The sequence below is a fragment of the Tachyglossus aculeatus genome, chromosome 2 (genome assembly GCF_015852505.1).
Source record: "Tachyglossus aculeatus isolate mTacAcu1 chromosome 2, mTacAcu1.pri, whole genome shotgun sequence".
Lineage (NCBI taxonomy): Eukaryota > Metazoa > Chordata > Mammalia > Monotremata > Tachyglossidae > Tachyglossus > Tachyglossus aculeatus.
In genome coordinates, this window is record NC_052067.1 from 79,342,647 (window position 1) to 79,357,538 (window position 14,892).

Genomic DNA, 14,892 nt, shown 5'->3' on the forward strand with positions numbered 1-14,892 from the left:
CCTCCCCAGCGCTTAGAACAGTGCTTTGCACATAGTAAGCGCTTAATAAATGCCATTATTATTATTATTATTGTGACCTCCCCTCCCTTAAAAAACTCAAAAAAAATTTAAAAAAAAATTGAAAAAAAATGATTTGTTTTTAAGGGAGGGGAGGGTTAAGGGTTGTCCCCGTGGGACAACCTGATCACCTTGTAACCTCCCCAGCGCTTAGAACAGTGCTTTGCACATAGTAAGCGCTTAATAAATGCCATTATTATGATCATTATTATTATTGTGACCTCCCCTCCCTTAAAAAACTCAAAAAAATTGAAAAAAATTGAAAAAATGGAAAAAACTCAAAAAAAAATAAAAAAAATTGAAAAAAATGAAAAAAAAAGGGAGGGGAGTTCCTGGCTTTGGCTCAGGAAAGGGTTAAGCGTCGCCCTCCAAGTAGGGAACTGTAATCGGAGCCTGGGCGTGTTTATTATCCGGCGCCCAGCGCCCAGGGGGAGGGCGAGTAGCCAATCTGGGCCTGGCTAGCCAGCCCCTGCCAGGTGGGCGTTGAGTCACCGGCTGGGACGCACGTTTTTCCCAACGCCTCCCCCCCTTTTTTTTTTCTCTTCTTTTTTCTCCTAACCTTCCCCTCCCTGGCCCCGGAGCTTTCAGAGCTGGTCCGCACTCGTCCGAGAGGGCATCTCTCCGTCCGTCTGCCTGGGTCTGGTGCTCTGCGGACTCCCTGTGCACCATGCTGCGCTGCGGCCTGGCCTGCGAGCGCTGCAGGTGGATCCTGCCCTTGCTCCTGCTCAGCGCCATCGTCTTCGACATCCTCTCCCTGGCCGGCCGAGGATGGGTGCAGACCGACATCGGCCTGACCGCCTCCCTCTGGTGGAACTGCCCCCAGGAAACCGGCGGGACCGGCTCCTACGAGGAAAACTGCCAGTCCCTTATGGACTACTGTAAGTGTCCCTACCAATAAACAATAATAAATAACGGTGGCATTTGTTCAGCGCTTACTATGTGCCAAGCACTGTTCCCAAGCGCTGGGGGAGGAGACAAGGTGATCAGGCTGTCCCACGTGGGGCTCACAGTCTTCATCCCCACTTTACAGATGAGGCAACTGAAGCTCAGAGAATAATACAATAATAATAATGATGGTATTTGTTGGGCGCTTACTATGTGCCAAGCAAGCGCTGGGGAGGATACAAGGTGATCAGGCTGTCCCACGTGGGCTCACAGGCTTCATCCCCATTTTACAGATGAGGCTCAGAGAATAATAATGATGATGGTATTTGTTGAGTGCTTACTATGTGCCAAGCGCTGGGGAGGATACGAGGTGATCAGGCTGGCCCACGTGGGGCTCACAGGCTTCATCCCCACTTTACAGATGAGGCAACTAAAGTTCAGAGAATAATACAATAACAATAATGATGGTATTTGTTGAGCGCTTACTATGTGCCAAGCAAGCGCTGGGGAGGAGACAAGGTGATCAGGCTGTCCCACGTGGGCTCACAGGCTTCATCCCCATTTTACAGATGAGGCTCAGAGAATAATAATGATGATGGTATTTGTTGAGTGCTTACTATGTGCCAAGCGCTGGGGAGGATACAAGGTGATCAGGCTGGCCCACGTGGGGCTCACAGACTTCATCCCAACTTTACAGATGAGGCAACTGAAGCTCAGAGCATAATAATAATGATGGTATTTGTTGAGCGCTTACTATGTGCCGAGCGCTGGGGAGGATACAAGGTGATCAGGCTGTCCCACGTGGGGCTCACAGTCTTCATCCCCACTTTACAGATGAGGCAACTGAAGCTCAGAGAATAATACAATAATAATAATGATGGTATTTGTTGGGCGCTTACTATGTGCCAAGCAAGCGCTGGGGAGGATACAAGGTGATCAGGCTGTCCCACGTGGGCTCACAGGCTTCATCCCCATTTTACAGATGAGGCTCAGAGAATAATAATGATGATGGTATTTGTTGAGTGCTTACTATGTGCCAAGCGCTGGGGAGGATACAAGGTGATCAGGCTGGCCCACGTGGGGCTCACAGGCTTCATCCCCACTTTACAGATGGGGCAACTAAAGTTCAGAGAATAATACAATAACAATAATGATGGTATTTGTTGAGCGCTTACTATGTGCCAAGCAAGCGCTGGGGAGGATACAAGGTGATCAGGCTGGCCCACGTGGGGCTCACAGGCTTCATCCCCACTTTACAGATGAGGCAACTGAAGCTCAGAGAATAATAATGATGATGGTATTTGTTGAGCGCTTACTATGTGCCAAGCACTGTTCCCAAGCGCTGGGGAGGATACAAGGTGATCAGGTTGTCCCACGTGGGGCTCACAGACTTCATCCCCACTTTACAGATGAGGCAACTGAAGCTCAGAGAATAATAATAATATTTGTTGAGCGCTTACTATGTGCCAAGCACTGTTCCCAAGCGCTGCGGAGGATACAAGGTGATCAGGCTGGCCCACGTGGGGCTCACAGGCTTCATCCCCACTTTACAGATGAGGCAACTGAAGCTCAGAGAATAATAATAATGATGGTATTTGTTGAGCGCTTACTATGTGCCAAACACTGTTCCAAGCGCTGGGGAGGATACAAGGTGATCAGGCTGGCCCACGTGGGGCTCACAGGCTTCATCCCCACTTTACAGATGAGGCAACTGAGGCTCAGAGAATAATACAATAATAATAATGATGGTATTTGTTGAGCGCTTACTATGTGCCAAGCACTGTTCTTAGCGCTGGGGAGGATACAAGATGATCAAGTTGTCCCACGAGGGGCTCACAGTCTTCATCCCCATTTTCCAGATGAGGTAACTGAGGCTCAGAGAAGTGAAGTGACTTGCCCAAAGTCACACAGCTGACCAGCGGCGGAGCCGGGATTAGAACCTATGACTTCTGACTCCTAACCCGTGCTCTTTCCACTGAGCCATAAGCGCATACTTTCTAGACTGTGAGCCCACTGTTGGGTAGGGACCGTCTCTATATGTTGCCAAATTGTACTTCCCAAGCGCTTAGTACAGTGCTCTGCACATAGTAAGCGCTCAATAAATACGATTGAATGAATGAATGAATGTGCCAAGCGCTGTTCTAAGCGCTGAAACAGCGCTTCCCTTATCCACCCCCCGCCCCCGGGAAACGACACCTGCCTGGTCACTTCGCGGCCGTGTGACCTTGGACAAGTCACTTAACTTCTCTGTGGCTCAGTTCTCCCTTCTGTAAAGAGAAGCAGCGTGGCTCAGTGGAAAGAGCCCGGGCTTGGAAGTCAGAGGTCATGGGTTCAAATCACGGCTCCCCCAATAGTCAGTTATGTGACTTTGGACAAGTCACTTGACTTCTCTGGGCCTCAATTCCCGCTTCTGTAAAATGGGGATTAAGACTGTGAGCCCCCCGTGGGACAACCTGATCACCTTGTTACCTTTCCAGGGTTTAGAACAGTGCTTTGCAAATAGTAAGCGCTTAATAAATGCCATTTTAAAAAAAAATGGGGATTATGGCTGGGAGCCCTCGTTGGGTTGGGATTGTTTCTATCTTTTTGCCGGATTGAACCTTCCAAGCGCTCCCTGCCGTGTGACCTTGGGCAAGTCACTTAACTTCTCTGTGTCTTAGTTACCCCATCTGTAAAATGGGGATTATGACCGGGAGTCCCTTCTAGACTGAGAACCCGTTGTTGGGTAGGGATTGTCTCTGTTGCCGAATTTCACTTTCCAAGCGCTTAGTCCAGTGGTCTGCACTCAGTGAGCACTCAATAAATGCGATTGAATGAGTGGGTGACGTTGGGCAAGTCACTTCACCGCCTTGGGCCTCGGTTATCTCATCTGTAAAGCTCGGTGTGAGCAGGGATTGTCTCTCTCGATTGCAGTATTGTACTTTGCCAAGCGCTTAGTGCAACGCTCTGCTCACAGCAAGTGCTCAATAAATACGATTTAATGAATGAATAAAATGGAGATTAAATATGTAAAGCTCGGGGTGGGCAGGGATTGTCTATCTGTTGTCGAATTGTACTTTCCAAGCACTTAGTACAGTGCTATGCATACAGCGCTCAATAAATACGATTGAATGAACCCGGTTTGCTTATATCCCCCAGCACTTAGTTCAGTGCCTGGCGCATAGTAAGCGCTTAACAAATACCATTATTATTAACCAAGGACTCGATATCCAGGGCATCTGCTGGGGTGGATGGGTTTTCTAAAGGGCTGATTCTTTCACAGGGCCTCGTAATCCTCTACACTGTAAATTCGTTAAGGGCAGGGGACGAGCCTGTTGAGTCTGTTGGAGTTACTCTCCCGAGGGCCCAGCACAGTGCTCTGCACACAGTAACACCTGGGAGAGACCAGTATAACAGAATTGGATATACATGTTCTCTGCCCACAACGAACCTAGAGGAGGAGCTTTCAGTCTTACACCATCATAAGAAACTAGGTTAAAAATAAACGCTCAGTGTAGTGCTCTGCTCACACAGTAAGGGTGCAGGAAATAATAATAATGTTGGTATTATTATTATTATGTTGCTGAATTGTACTTTCCAAGCGCTTAGTACAGTGCTGTGCACACAGTAAGTGCTCAATAAATACGATTGAAGAATTTGTTAGGCACTTACTATGTGCCAAGCACTGTTCTAAGCACTAGGGGGGATACGAGGTAATCAGGTTGTACCACGTGGGCTCACAGTCTTAATCCCCATTTTACAGATGAGGTAACTGAGGCTCAGTGAAGTGACTTGCCCAAAATCACACAGCTGACAAGTGGTGGAGTTCTAATCCCTTAGAACTCATGACCTCTGACTCCCAAACCTGTGCTTTTTCCACTGAGCCACGCTGCTTCTCTTACCATCAAGTTAGAACCCAATTGGGCTCACGACTTTCTGCTGCTAAATTACGGAGGTGAAGCGTGGGAAATGTGTACCCCTGATTTTCCCAGGTAATTTGGGAAAATTTTCCATTTTACCGTCGGTGAAATGGCTTTAATATTAAAAACGCGGCCTTTCCCTTATGGGGAGGTACCCCTAGTTCCCACTGAAATCAGGAAGGGTTGAACAGGCTTCCAGGAACAAGTTTATTTCTAGTTTTAAAAATGTTTGGTTCAGCGTTTCGCAATGCTGATTTTTACAGATCCTTCAATACTTGACAGAACCAGGTTAGATCGTGTTCGCTCTTGCCCGAAGGAACGCCTTTCTGGCAGTGTTGTACGGAAAAAAGTCTTTGTCTTAATCTGCTACGGAAAAAAAAAATGTAGGAAGCTGAACAAAAAGTTCTGCTAGAGTGGAGTTCTGTATGTTTCCACACTGGTAAAGTGATTTGCAAACTCTCTGGGAATATAGGTGTGTTGACTAGCTGCAAAAACTCCGGGGAAAATGCGGTACACTTCCCAGTGATGGTGAAAAATCTACAAAATGTTTCCAGTCCAGATCAGTCGATTTAAAAAACAAAACAGCTAAGAGTCTTTTTGAAGCCTATTTATAAACTTAAGGATCAGTTATTAGATGGAGAGGTTCCCATACTTTGGGATGGGGATTTTCCTACCGTGAGATTTTTGCCTTCCATGAGTTTGTTAATTTTCTTGTGGCTACCAGAAGGGCTGAGATTAACAGTTCCAAAGGGAGATTTAATCAGCATTCCCAAAGATTGTTTTGACGACGGTGAAGCAACAATATGGACAAAGAGCTTTGAAGTAGAATGCTAATTTTCTCAGGGCTAACCTGAGATCCCGCCCTAGCTGGAAATGTTTTAAGTGGCCATGGGAGGTGTCCCATCCTCTCTCCCATTCCCATAGTTTTGTTTGCCTTGGATCTCTTACAGGAAAAGCCCAGGTTCATGTATTTGAAATTATCTTGAGCCTACTTCCTAGCTAGAATTCACATTCTCTCAACAGCTAGAAGTATTTTAATGTTTTAAATCTCCAAAGTAAAACTCTGAACCCGAAAATTATACTTAATCCTTTAAGTAAAAATGTTTTCACCCCAGAGCAATATCCACACCAAACACATACTTCAGCATATCTGTAATTGCGGTATTTGTTAAGCGCTTACTATATGCTCCGAGGACTGTGCTAAGCAGTGGGGTAGATACAAGATAATCAAGTGGGACACAGTCTGACTACTGAGGGGAGGGATAACCACCATTGTACAGGTCTGGCTACAGTGATAATTGTTAGTGCAACAGGATTTGGCTTGCAGTAATTTTAAAGTGACCACAGCCCTTTCGTGAAACCAGTATAAAGCTCTTTTTCGCTTCCCTGCCTATTGTCAGGATGAGTGAGTGTCTCATAATAGGGTGTGTCTGAACCAGGCTCAGACTCTTAGATTTTTGCTGTCCTACAGGTTCTCAAGGGTATAAGCATTTTTTTTTTACATCAGGTTTTCTCTTTGAATTTTGTTGTGCCTTGGAATTCAGCACAATTTAACAGACTATGTTTGGATTTTATCTTGAAAAAGGTTAGGGTTGGATTTGATATAAGAGTTAGGCTTTGTGGTAGTCCAGTTCTCTCCTCACATGTAAGGTTGTTGGTCTCATACATTTCACTTTCATTCATTCAATCGTATTTATTGAGCACTTTGCTGTATGCAGAGCACTGTACTACGCGTTTGGAAAGTACAATTCGGCAAAACTTGGAGTGAATGTTCAAGATTGGTGGTGATTTTCATCAGTGTGAGTTTAGTGGTTCATGTTCATTACAGGTCATATGAAGTCCCAACAAAGTACTAGGCTCAGTCCCAAAACAGAACTTCTGCTTTGACTAAGAGGTAAACCACGAAACAAAAGGGAATGGAAATATCTCCAGGGAGAGGACGTAACAATAGGGAGGAAAAGAACAGTGAGTTTTTAGTCATACGGACAAGTCCATTGATATTTTAGTCACTGGGCTGCTAATGCTTATGCTATGTGGTGTTCTCTCCCTTTTCCTTCCCCTCCCCTAATTCCTTCTTTAATCCCTGTGCCCCTAGGTAAGGGACATCTGAACTACCAGCCTCAGCAGCAGCATTTAGTATGAACAACTACTGTGTGCAGAGCACTGAATTAGACAAACATAGAACTGAAGAAGTAATTCTGTCCATTAAAGGCTCTTAGACTCAGAATGGGAAAGCTTCAAGATCCCCACAACCAACAGGAGTCCCTGTTAGGCTTGCAATAACTTAGGTTGCAGTTGGGATGACCATCCATACCTCTTCACCTGCACTTCTAAAGACTCTGGTCTCCTGATTCAAATAGTCATTTATCTTGGAGAATTTTTTCCTTGTGGCTATAAACTACTGGTAAATTTCTCTGGATTAAAAATGAAGGATTTGAACCTTATTTTCAAAGTCCAGGTCTGTTCTGGGTCCAGTTCTTCCAAACAGTATATGGACTCAAAGTTTGTTAAATTTTGTTTAAGATTTAAGTATTCTTAATTTTTATTCATAGATCTCTTTGGATTTATGGATCTATGCACTTGGATCTGTGACTTTGGGCATTGCTATTCTCCCCACCCTTAACCCCACAGCATTTATGTACATATCTTTAAATTACATATTATACATTTTTGATATTAATGTCTGTCTCCCCCCCTAGACTGTAAGCTCAGTGTGGGCAGGTAACATGTCTACCAACTCTGTTATGTTGCACAAAGTAAGCACTTAATACCATTGAAAGAATCTCTGATTATGGAAATGGAAATTTTAAAAATCTAGAAACCCTTTGGGTTTGACCATTCATTCTCACTAACTCTAACTCTTAACTCTGTTGTACAGTGCTTTGGATCCAGGACGTGCTCAGTAAATACTATTGATTCTAGACTGTGAGCTCGTTGTGGTCAGGGATTGTCTCTGTTGCTGAATTGTACTTTCCAAACGCTTAGTACAATGCTCTGCACACAGTAAGCACTCAATAAATACGATTGAATGATTGAATGAATAGAAATGAGAGAAGAAGGCTGGGGAGACTTCCCAAGAGGCCCTCTAATTGAAAAGGTCAGGACACTGATGGAGTTTGTTTAGATATTTTGGTGGGTTAGTCCAAGTTTAGAACAGAGAGCCAATGGACTGCTTATCAATAACAGTAATAATAATAATAATGGTATTCATTAAGTGTTTACTATGTGCCAAGTACTGTTCTGAGCACTGGGGTACGTACAAGGTAATCAGGTCATCCCACGTACAAGGTAATCAGGTCATCCCACGTTGGGCTCACAGTCTTTAATCTCCATTTTACAGCTAAGGTAACTGAGGCACAGAGGAAGTTAAGTGGCTTGCCCATGGTCACACAGCAGACAAGTGGCGGAACTAAGATTAGAACTCATGTCCTCTGACTCCCAAGCTCGGACTCTTTCTGCTAAACCCCTCAATAGAGAGGGAGCGGGCAGATAATGTAATTCAGAGTGGGGGGAGAAAAATCACTGAATTACTAGCCATTGTGCTTAACCCCAGAGACACAATTACCATTGCATATATTTATTGTGTCTTTTGTTTTAAGGGCCTTTTAAAAAAGTAAAAGTACCTGAAATCAATTGCTTTTTCCAGTGTACTTGGAAGGATTATGCCTAAAATGAGGTAGCTAGCATTCACAGGATATATTTTGGGCCAGCCACAAACAAAAGTTGCTTTTTTTCATTAATAAAAAATCTTGTCACCCTGTTAATAGTTTATGCATACTTTGTTTATATTCATTCAAAACACATTATAGTACATATTAAAATAAATCTTGTGAATTCATTAGGTTTGTTGTATGAATAATATTCATTTGTTTACAAATGCTTTCCTATCTCTTTTAGGTAATTATCGACACAATAAATTTAGCATTATCCTCATTTTCTAGCTGTGGAAACTGAGATACAGGCCAGTTCCATTCTGGCAAATTGGAATATGTTGTTTACAAAGAGCTTGAGAATAAACTTATTTTTCTAAACAATCCTCTGCAGAGAAAACACTATTAACCTGTTTTGAAAATAATTAGATTTCATTTTTCTGATGTAAGCATCCTCCGTAAGCACTTTTTGAGAGCTCTTTTAATTAGATTATCTGATGAGTTCAATTTTTTTCATCTAGGGTGATGTTATACATTTTAGCCCATGGAATAGAAAATGCTGAGATCACCTTAACTTGCCAAATAATGGTTTAATTTATATTGACTAACAGATTGGGGTGTATTTCTCAAGCAACTCTCATTAGTGTGTTCACAGTGAGTCAGTGAGATTGCTTGACAGATGAAATTTGATTGCATACACACATACACTCTTGCCACTTAATGCTTTACCTACTCCACCCAGAATACCTCCCTGCCTAGTTTTAAGAAAGGAAAGTGTCAAGGTGGATACCTTTTTAGTATTAAGCTGTTATTGGAGCTAGCATTCAAACAAGTTTTTTCGTGTTGGGGTAGGGAATGTTAGAGACGGGTTTGAATCACTCCCGGTAGCTGGAAGAATTAAAAAAAAAACCCCAACAATCTAGTAATTCAGTGTGGTCTGATAAAAGAGAAATGAATTTGGATTCCGAATCTTATAAATTCTCATTTCATATATGCTACATATTCACTTTGTGACTTGGGGCGGTCATTCATTCATTTAAGCGTACTTATTGAACATTTAGTGTGTGCAAATCCCAGTAGTAAGCGCTTGGGAGAATACGCTTGTAGTGTAGTCTACAGACAGACACATTCCCTGCCCGTGATGAGCTCACAGTCTAGAACTCACAGTCATCCTCTGCACCCCCAAGCAGAACTATCCCAAACTATTCCATTGGATAACTATGTAAGCCATTTTCAAAGAGGTCCTTCATAACCTCGGCTCCTCCTCCCCTCCCCATCACCCTGACTCGCCCTCTTTGCTCTACCGCCCCCCCCAGCACTTGTGCATATATGTACATATCTGTAATTCTATTAATATTAATGCCTGTTTACTTGTTCTGATGTGTATATATATCTATAATTCTATTTATTTATATTGATGCTATTGATGCCTGTTTACTTGTTTTGATGTCTGTTTCCCCCCATAATAATAATGATGATGGTATCTGTTAAGCACTTACTATGTGCAGAGCACTGTTCTAAGCAGTGGGGAGGTTACAAGGTGATCAGGTTGTCCCACGGGGGGCTCACAGTTTTAATCCCCATTTTACAGATGAGGTAACTGACGCATGGATAAGTTAAGTGACTTGACCAAAGTCACACAGCTGACAGTTGGCAGAGCCGGGATTTCAACCCATGACCTCTGACTCCAAAGCCCGTGCTCTTTACACTGAGCCACGCTGCTTCTCCGACTGTGAGCCCATTGTGGGCAGGGATTGTCTCTTTGTTGCTGAATTGTACTTTCCAAGGCTTAGCACAGTGCTCTGCACATAGTAAGTGCTCAATAAATATGATTGAATGAATGAATGAATAACCTATCTTTTAATTTCCCTGGTTTGCCACCATGCATGTTCTCAGCTCACCCCCACTCAACCTGACTCCCTGCTCACCCCTGCCAACCTGACTCCCACTGCCAATCTCCTCAAGAAATAGTTGACTGACTTTTAAAAAAATCATGGTTTAAGCATTACTAAATATAAAAATGACAATTTATTCTATGTGCCCAATTCTCCGAATACCTAAAGTTATTTCCTGGCAGTAAGGAAAGCACTTTGGAAGGAGTAGTAACTCTTTCAAATCACTCAAGGAACTCAGAAGTTTTCCCCGCCTGCACTGGGGTTCCAGGGAATAGCCTCTTGTTAGACATCAATTGATGTCTTCAGATACCAAAGAATGCATAGACCAATACTTTAAATGTTGGTTGGGTAGGGACCGTCTCTACATGTTGCCAACTTGTACTTCCCAAGTGCTTAGTACAGTGCTCTGCACACAGTAAGTGCTCAATAAATACGATTGAATAAATGAATTGAGTGGTGAATTTGAGTATCTCTCTGATTAGACAGCATACCCCAAATCTGAAGCCTAAAATAATTTAATGAGAATCTATGGAGTGGGGATTATGCCTTTAAATCTAAGGGTTAACAACTTAAAAAGCATAACAATGATATAGCAGCAGAGAAGGATTTTTTTCTTTGCATTTTTGTGTGCATGTCACAACTTGCTTTTTCTCTACTCTTTGTGTTGTTGTTTTTCATTGGAGTACTTCCGATTTTTTTGAGAATTAGTGAAAACATAATTAAGAGTTTTATGCAAAAATCTCTTGTGAGGCTTCGTTTTATAAAATACATAAACAAAAAGTGTTCATTTTCTAAACAATTGTTTTTCCATAAGGAAGGTTTTCTTGATGCTTATCTGTATTTATAAACCTGTCATTAAAATTTTTTTTCTGTTTCTTTGCAAATGCCAAAGACCACTTATTTTGAGAAAGCACTTTAGGTTTCACAAATAAATTCAGCTGTTGAAAATACATGGGCCTGCATGTGCCTTTCCGGTTAATATCAGGTAGAGTTGTGTGTGTACATGTTGAATAAAACTGAAGACACTATCTGATCTTTGGACTCTAATTGAAGGAGCAGAGATATTTAACTCAACTTTTTCTGTCCTTATAGCTTACTGGAGAGCAGAAAACTCATTTACTTTAAAATGAACAGCTCTGTGGGTAAATGTGCACTCAACCTTATGCTATAGTAATAGCAAACTGAGTTATTATTTCATGAAAGAAAATACTGAAAATATTTCTGCATTTCATTTAGTGTTTGTGGCTAGGATTGTGTAATGCATATTGATTTAAAAAACTCAAACATTAAAAGGTTTGTAATGGTAAGGCCATCAGAAACAGAGTTGAACAGAATGAACAGAAAGTTGGTAACTGAGTGAAGTTTGAAAATGAACGAGATAATCTATTTCCTTGGGATTGGGAGGAAGAGGTTAAGCCTGCTGTAAAACCAAATGAACTTTGATAAGGCAGGAACTCAGGCTTGGCAGTTCAAGCAGACATTTTTGCTCTGTTGGTATGCCGTGCTGTGTTTGTTTTTTTTTTTTAATGGTATTAAGCGTTTACTATGTGCAAAGCACTGTTCTAAGCGCTGGGGGGATACAAGGTGATCAGGTTGTCCCACGTGGGGCTCACAGTCTTAATCCCCATTTTACAGATAAGGTAACTGAGTTGGGGTTGTAGGGCTGCCCTGGAGTGTTACTGATTTTACAGCATTGCACTCTTTCAGCCCCTTGCCTTGCCTTTGGCAGTAGTATCATTCTGTACACATAAAACAATCTCTGTATTTTCTATCAGGATAGTCGATTTTAGAGATAGGGGACATTGCCAACAGCGATATGGATCCTAGCCTCCTCATTTTCCACCAAAAGGAAAGGAGACCTCTTAAATTTTGTTGAATGTGAAAAATAAATGAGAGGTGCTTTGGCCTCTCCAGTCTGCTTGCTTACAGACTGTGTAAGGCTATGTTTTGCCATCCTTTAAATTTATGATTAAATGTATTTTAGTAAGGCTGAGGTGCCACCCCGTATAATGTACAAACAGGATATAGTCAGATTCTGTGTTGTATCAACATATGAAGAGTGGAAGTGTTATCTTTTAAAGTGAATACTTGAAGACAGCTCTCCAGGCAGATCTTTTGTGGTCTGGTATTTGTCTACACACACACACACACACACACACACACACACTCCCCTCCCCCCCAAAACAAACCAGAAAACCCACAAAACCCTCATCCTGACCTAAAAGTGAACACACCACCTCCATTTACAGAAGAAAAATTCCTACTTTGTGGATCACAGAAGATTGTTGAAATTGATGTCCTTTTAGGAGTACTGATGATTTAACATTTGTCTCTGAGCATAGTGACAGTATGGCCCCTAGCTACCTCTCAGGCCTTCCCCCTCAGCAGCTACCTTATCTGTAGTGTGGGATTGCTTATCCAATCTTCCCACCAAGAAGAAAGGTGGCCCTTCTAAGAGAAATTCCAAAAGATTTTCTGTGAATTCAGAAACTCTGGGTGGAAAAGACTATTGTGAGAGCCTCTGTACAAATCAGATGTGATCTGCAACTGCTGAAGAGGATTGAAGATACAAAAACCCCAGTGAGTTCCCAAAGCGAAGGTTAATAATAATAATTGTGGTATTTGTTAGCTCTTACTATGTGCCAGACACTGGACTAAGCACTGGGGTGGATACAAGCAAATTGTTTTGGACACATTCCCTGTCCCACGTGGGGCTCACTGTCTCAATCCCCATTTTACAGATGAGGTAACTGAGGCCCAGAGAAATAAAGGGACTTTCCCAAGGTCACACAGCAGGAGCCAGGATTAGAACTCATGACCTTCTGACTCTCAGACCCTCGTGGTTGATCTGTTGAGCCTCCAGACCATGAATCTGACACCCAGTTTTCCCCCCTCTGTAGGAATGCTTGAGCCTGCTGTTGGGTAGGGACCGTCTCTATATGTCACCAACTTGTATTTCCCAAGCGCTTAGTACAGTGCTCTGCACACAGTAAGCTCTCAATAAATATGATTGAATGAATGAATGAATGCACAGATAGTACTGATCTCCCACTATCTTCCCAGCTTCTTTCAGCTGGGGCAGCATGTGTTTCTTCACCCAGTTTCACATTAAAGACTGTCAAATCTTCCCAAGTGATAAGATTTGTTGGTACCAGTTGTAGGATTCTGCTACTTAACCCCCAAAAACAGTTGTTTTTACATTGTAAAGGGTAAGTATAAAGATTTTCCAGAATAAAGAAAATAATTCAAGCAAATTATATTACTGGATTATCTATTATCTCTAGAAAATAGATTAATTTCTCTGTTGCTATTATTGGATTATCTATTATCTCTAGAAAATAGATTAATTTCTCTGTTGCACTTTTAGGGGAAAGTGAGGTCCTCTAATGTTTACCCTGGAAAATGTTTTTGCCAGTTTCAGCCTCATCCTGACTGTTAGGAATTTTTGGGTGCTGAATGGTCCCTTTCTGATTTTTAGGCTGAAGGGGAAAAGGAAAGATTGATCAATCAATCAATAGTATTTACTGAGTGCTTACTGGGTACAGAGTACTCTAGTAAGCGTTTGAAAGAATACAATTCAATAGAGTTGGTTGTCCACAACAAGCATTTATAACAAAGAGCTTATTCCATGGAAAGTTTTTCAGTCAACAGTGATCCTGTCCTGACCACTGCAATCAATTTTATGGTTTTTTTAAATAGCAGGGCAAGTAGGTAACCTGCACCTAAATCTCTACAAGCTTTTAAACACCTCATTCTATTGAAAACACCTTATTCAATTGAAACCTGAACAACGCTTTGGTCTTACATTGTGTTGGAATAATTGCAAATTCTCCAATTCATGTCACATGCCTCTTTCTAAATAAAGTTTGCATTATCACTGCCAAGCAATGGCATTTATTGAGCCCTTAATGTGAGCAGAGCACTGTACTAAACACGTGAGAGAGCACAATACAGCAGAGTTGGTAGACATGTTCTCTGTCTATATTCCAGGCTACACTACCCAAATTCACTAGATAATGATTTGACTATGAGCCCGTTGTTGGGTAGGGACCGTCTCTATATGTTGCCAACTTGTACTTCCCAAGTGCTTAGTACAGTGCTCTGCACACAGTAAGTGCACAATAAATACGATTGAATGAATGAATTTGACTTTGAACAGTGAACATATTTGGGATGTTTGCTTGCTCCTATTATCTGTGGTGCTTCTGACCAATGAAATGTGTTAATTGAGAGCCAACTCTGGACAGAGCAGTACACTAGGCCGTGGAAAACACAGTAGAGTTAGTAGACACAATCTCCTCAAAGAGGTTAGGGTTGGGGGAAACAGATGCTAGAATAAATTACAAGTCGTGAGGAGCAACAAAATTTTAAAAGAGAATGAGTCCCTAAGGGCTTAGGTGACACAGAAGTTTGAAGTCACTATAGGGGATGAAGTAGAATGGGGAGATGACAGGTAACTTAGGGAAAAAGGTTCCTGGAAGAGAAGTAGTTTCAGAAATGCTTTGA

General features: G+C 42.2%; 1 protein-coding gene across 1 annotated transcript in view; it reads left to right on the top strand.

Moving 5' to 3' along the window:
- Window positions 1-547: 547 nt before the first annotated feature.
- The window catches only part of LOC119922839 (p53 apoptosis effector related to PMP22), a 28,520-nt gene continuing 14,175 nt past the window's right edge, over window positions 548-14,892 (top strand). The window contains exon 1 of the mRNA XM_038742461.1: window positions 548-935. Within this exon, the coding sequence (XP_038598389.1) occupies window positions 725-935 (211 nt within the window). The 5' untranslated portion in view covers window positions 548-724. The remainder of the gene's footprint in view (window positions 936-14,892) is intronic.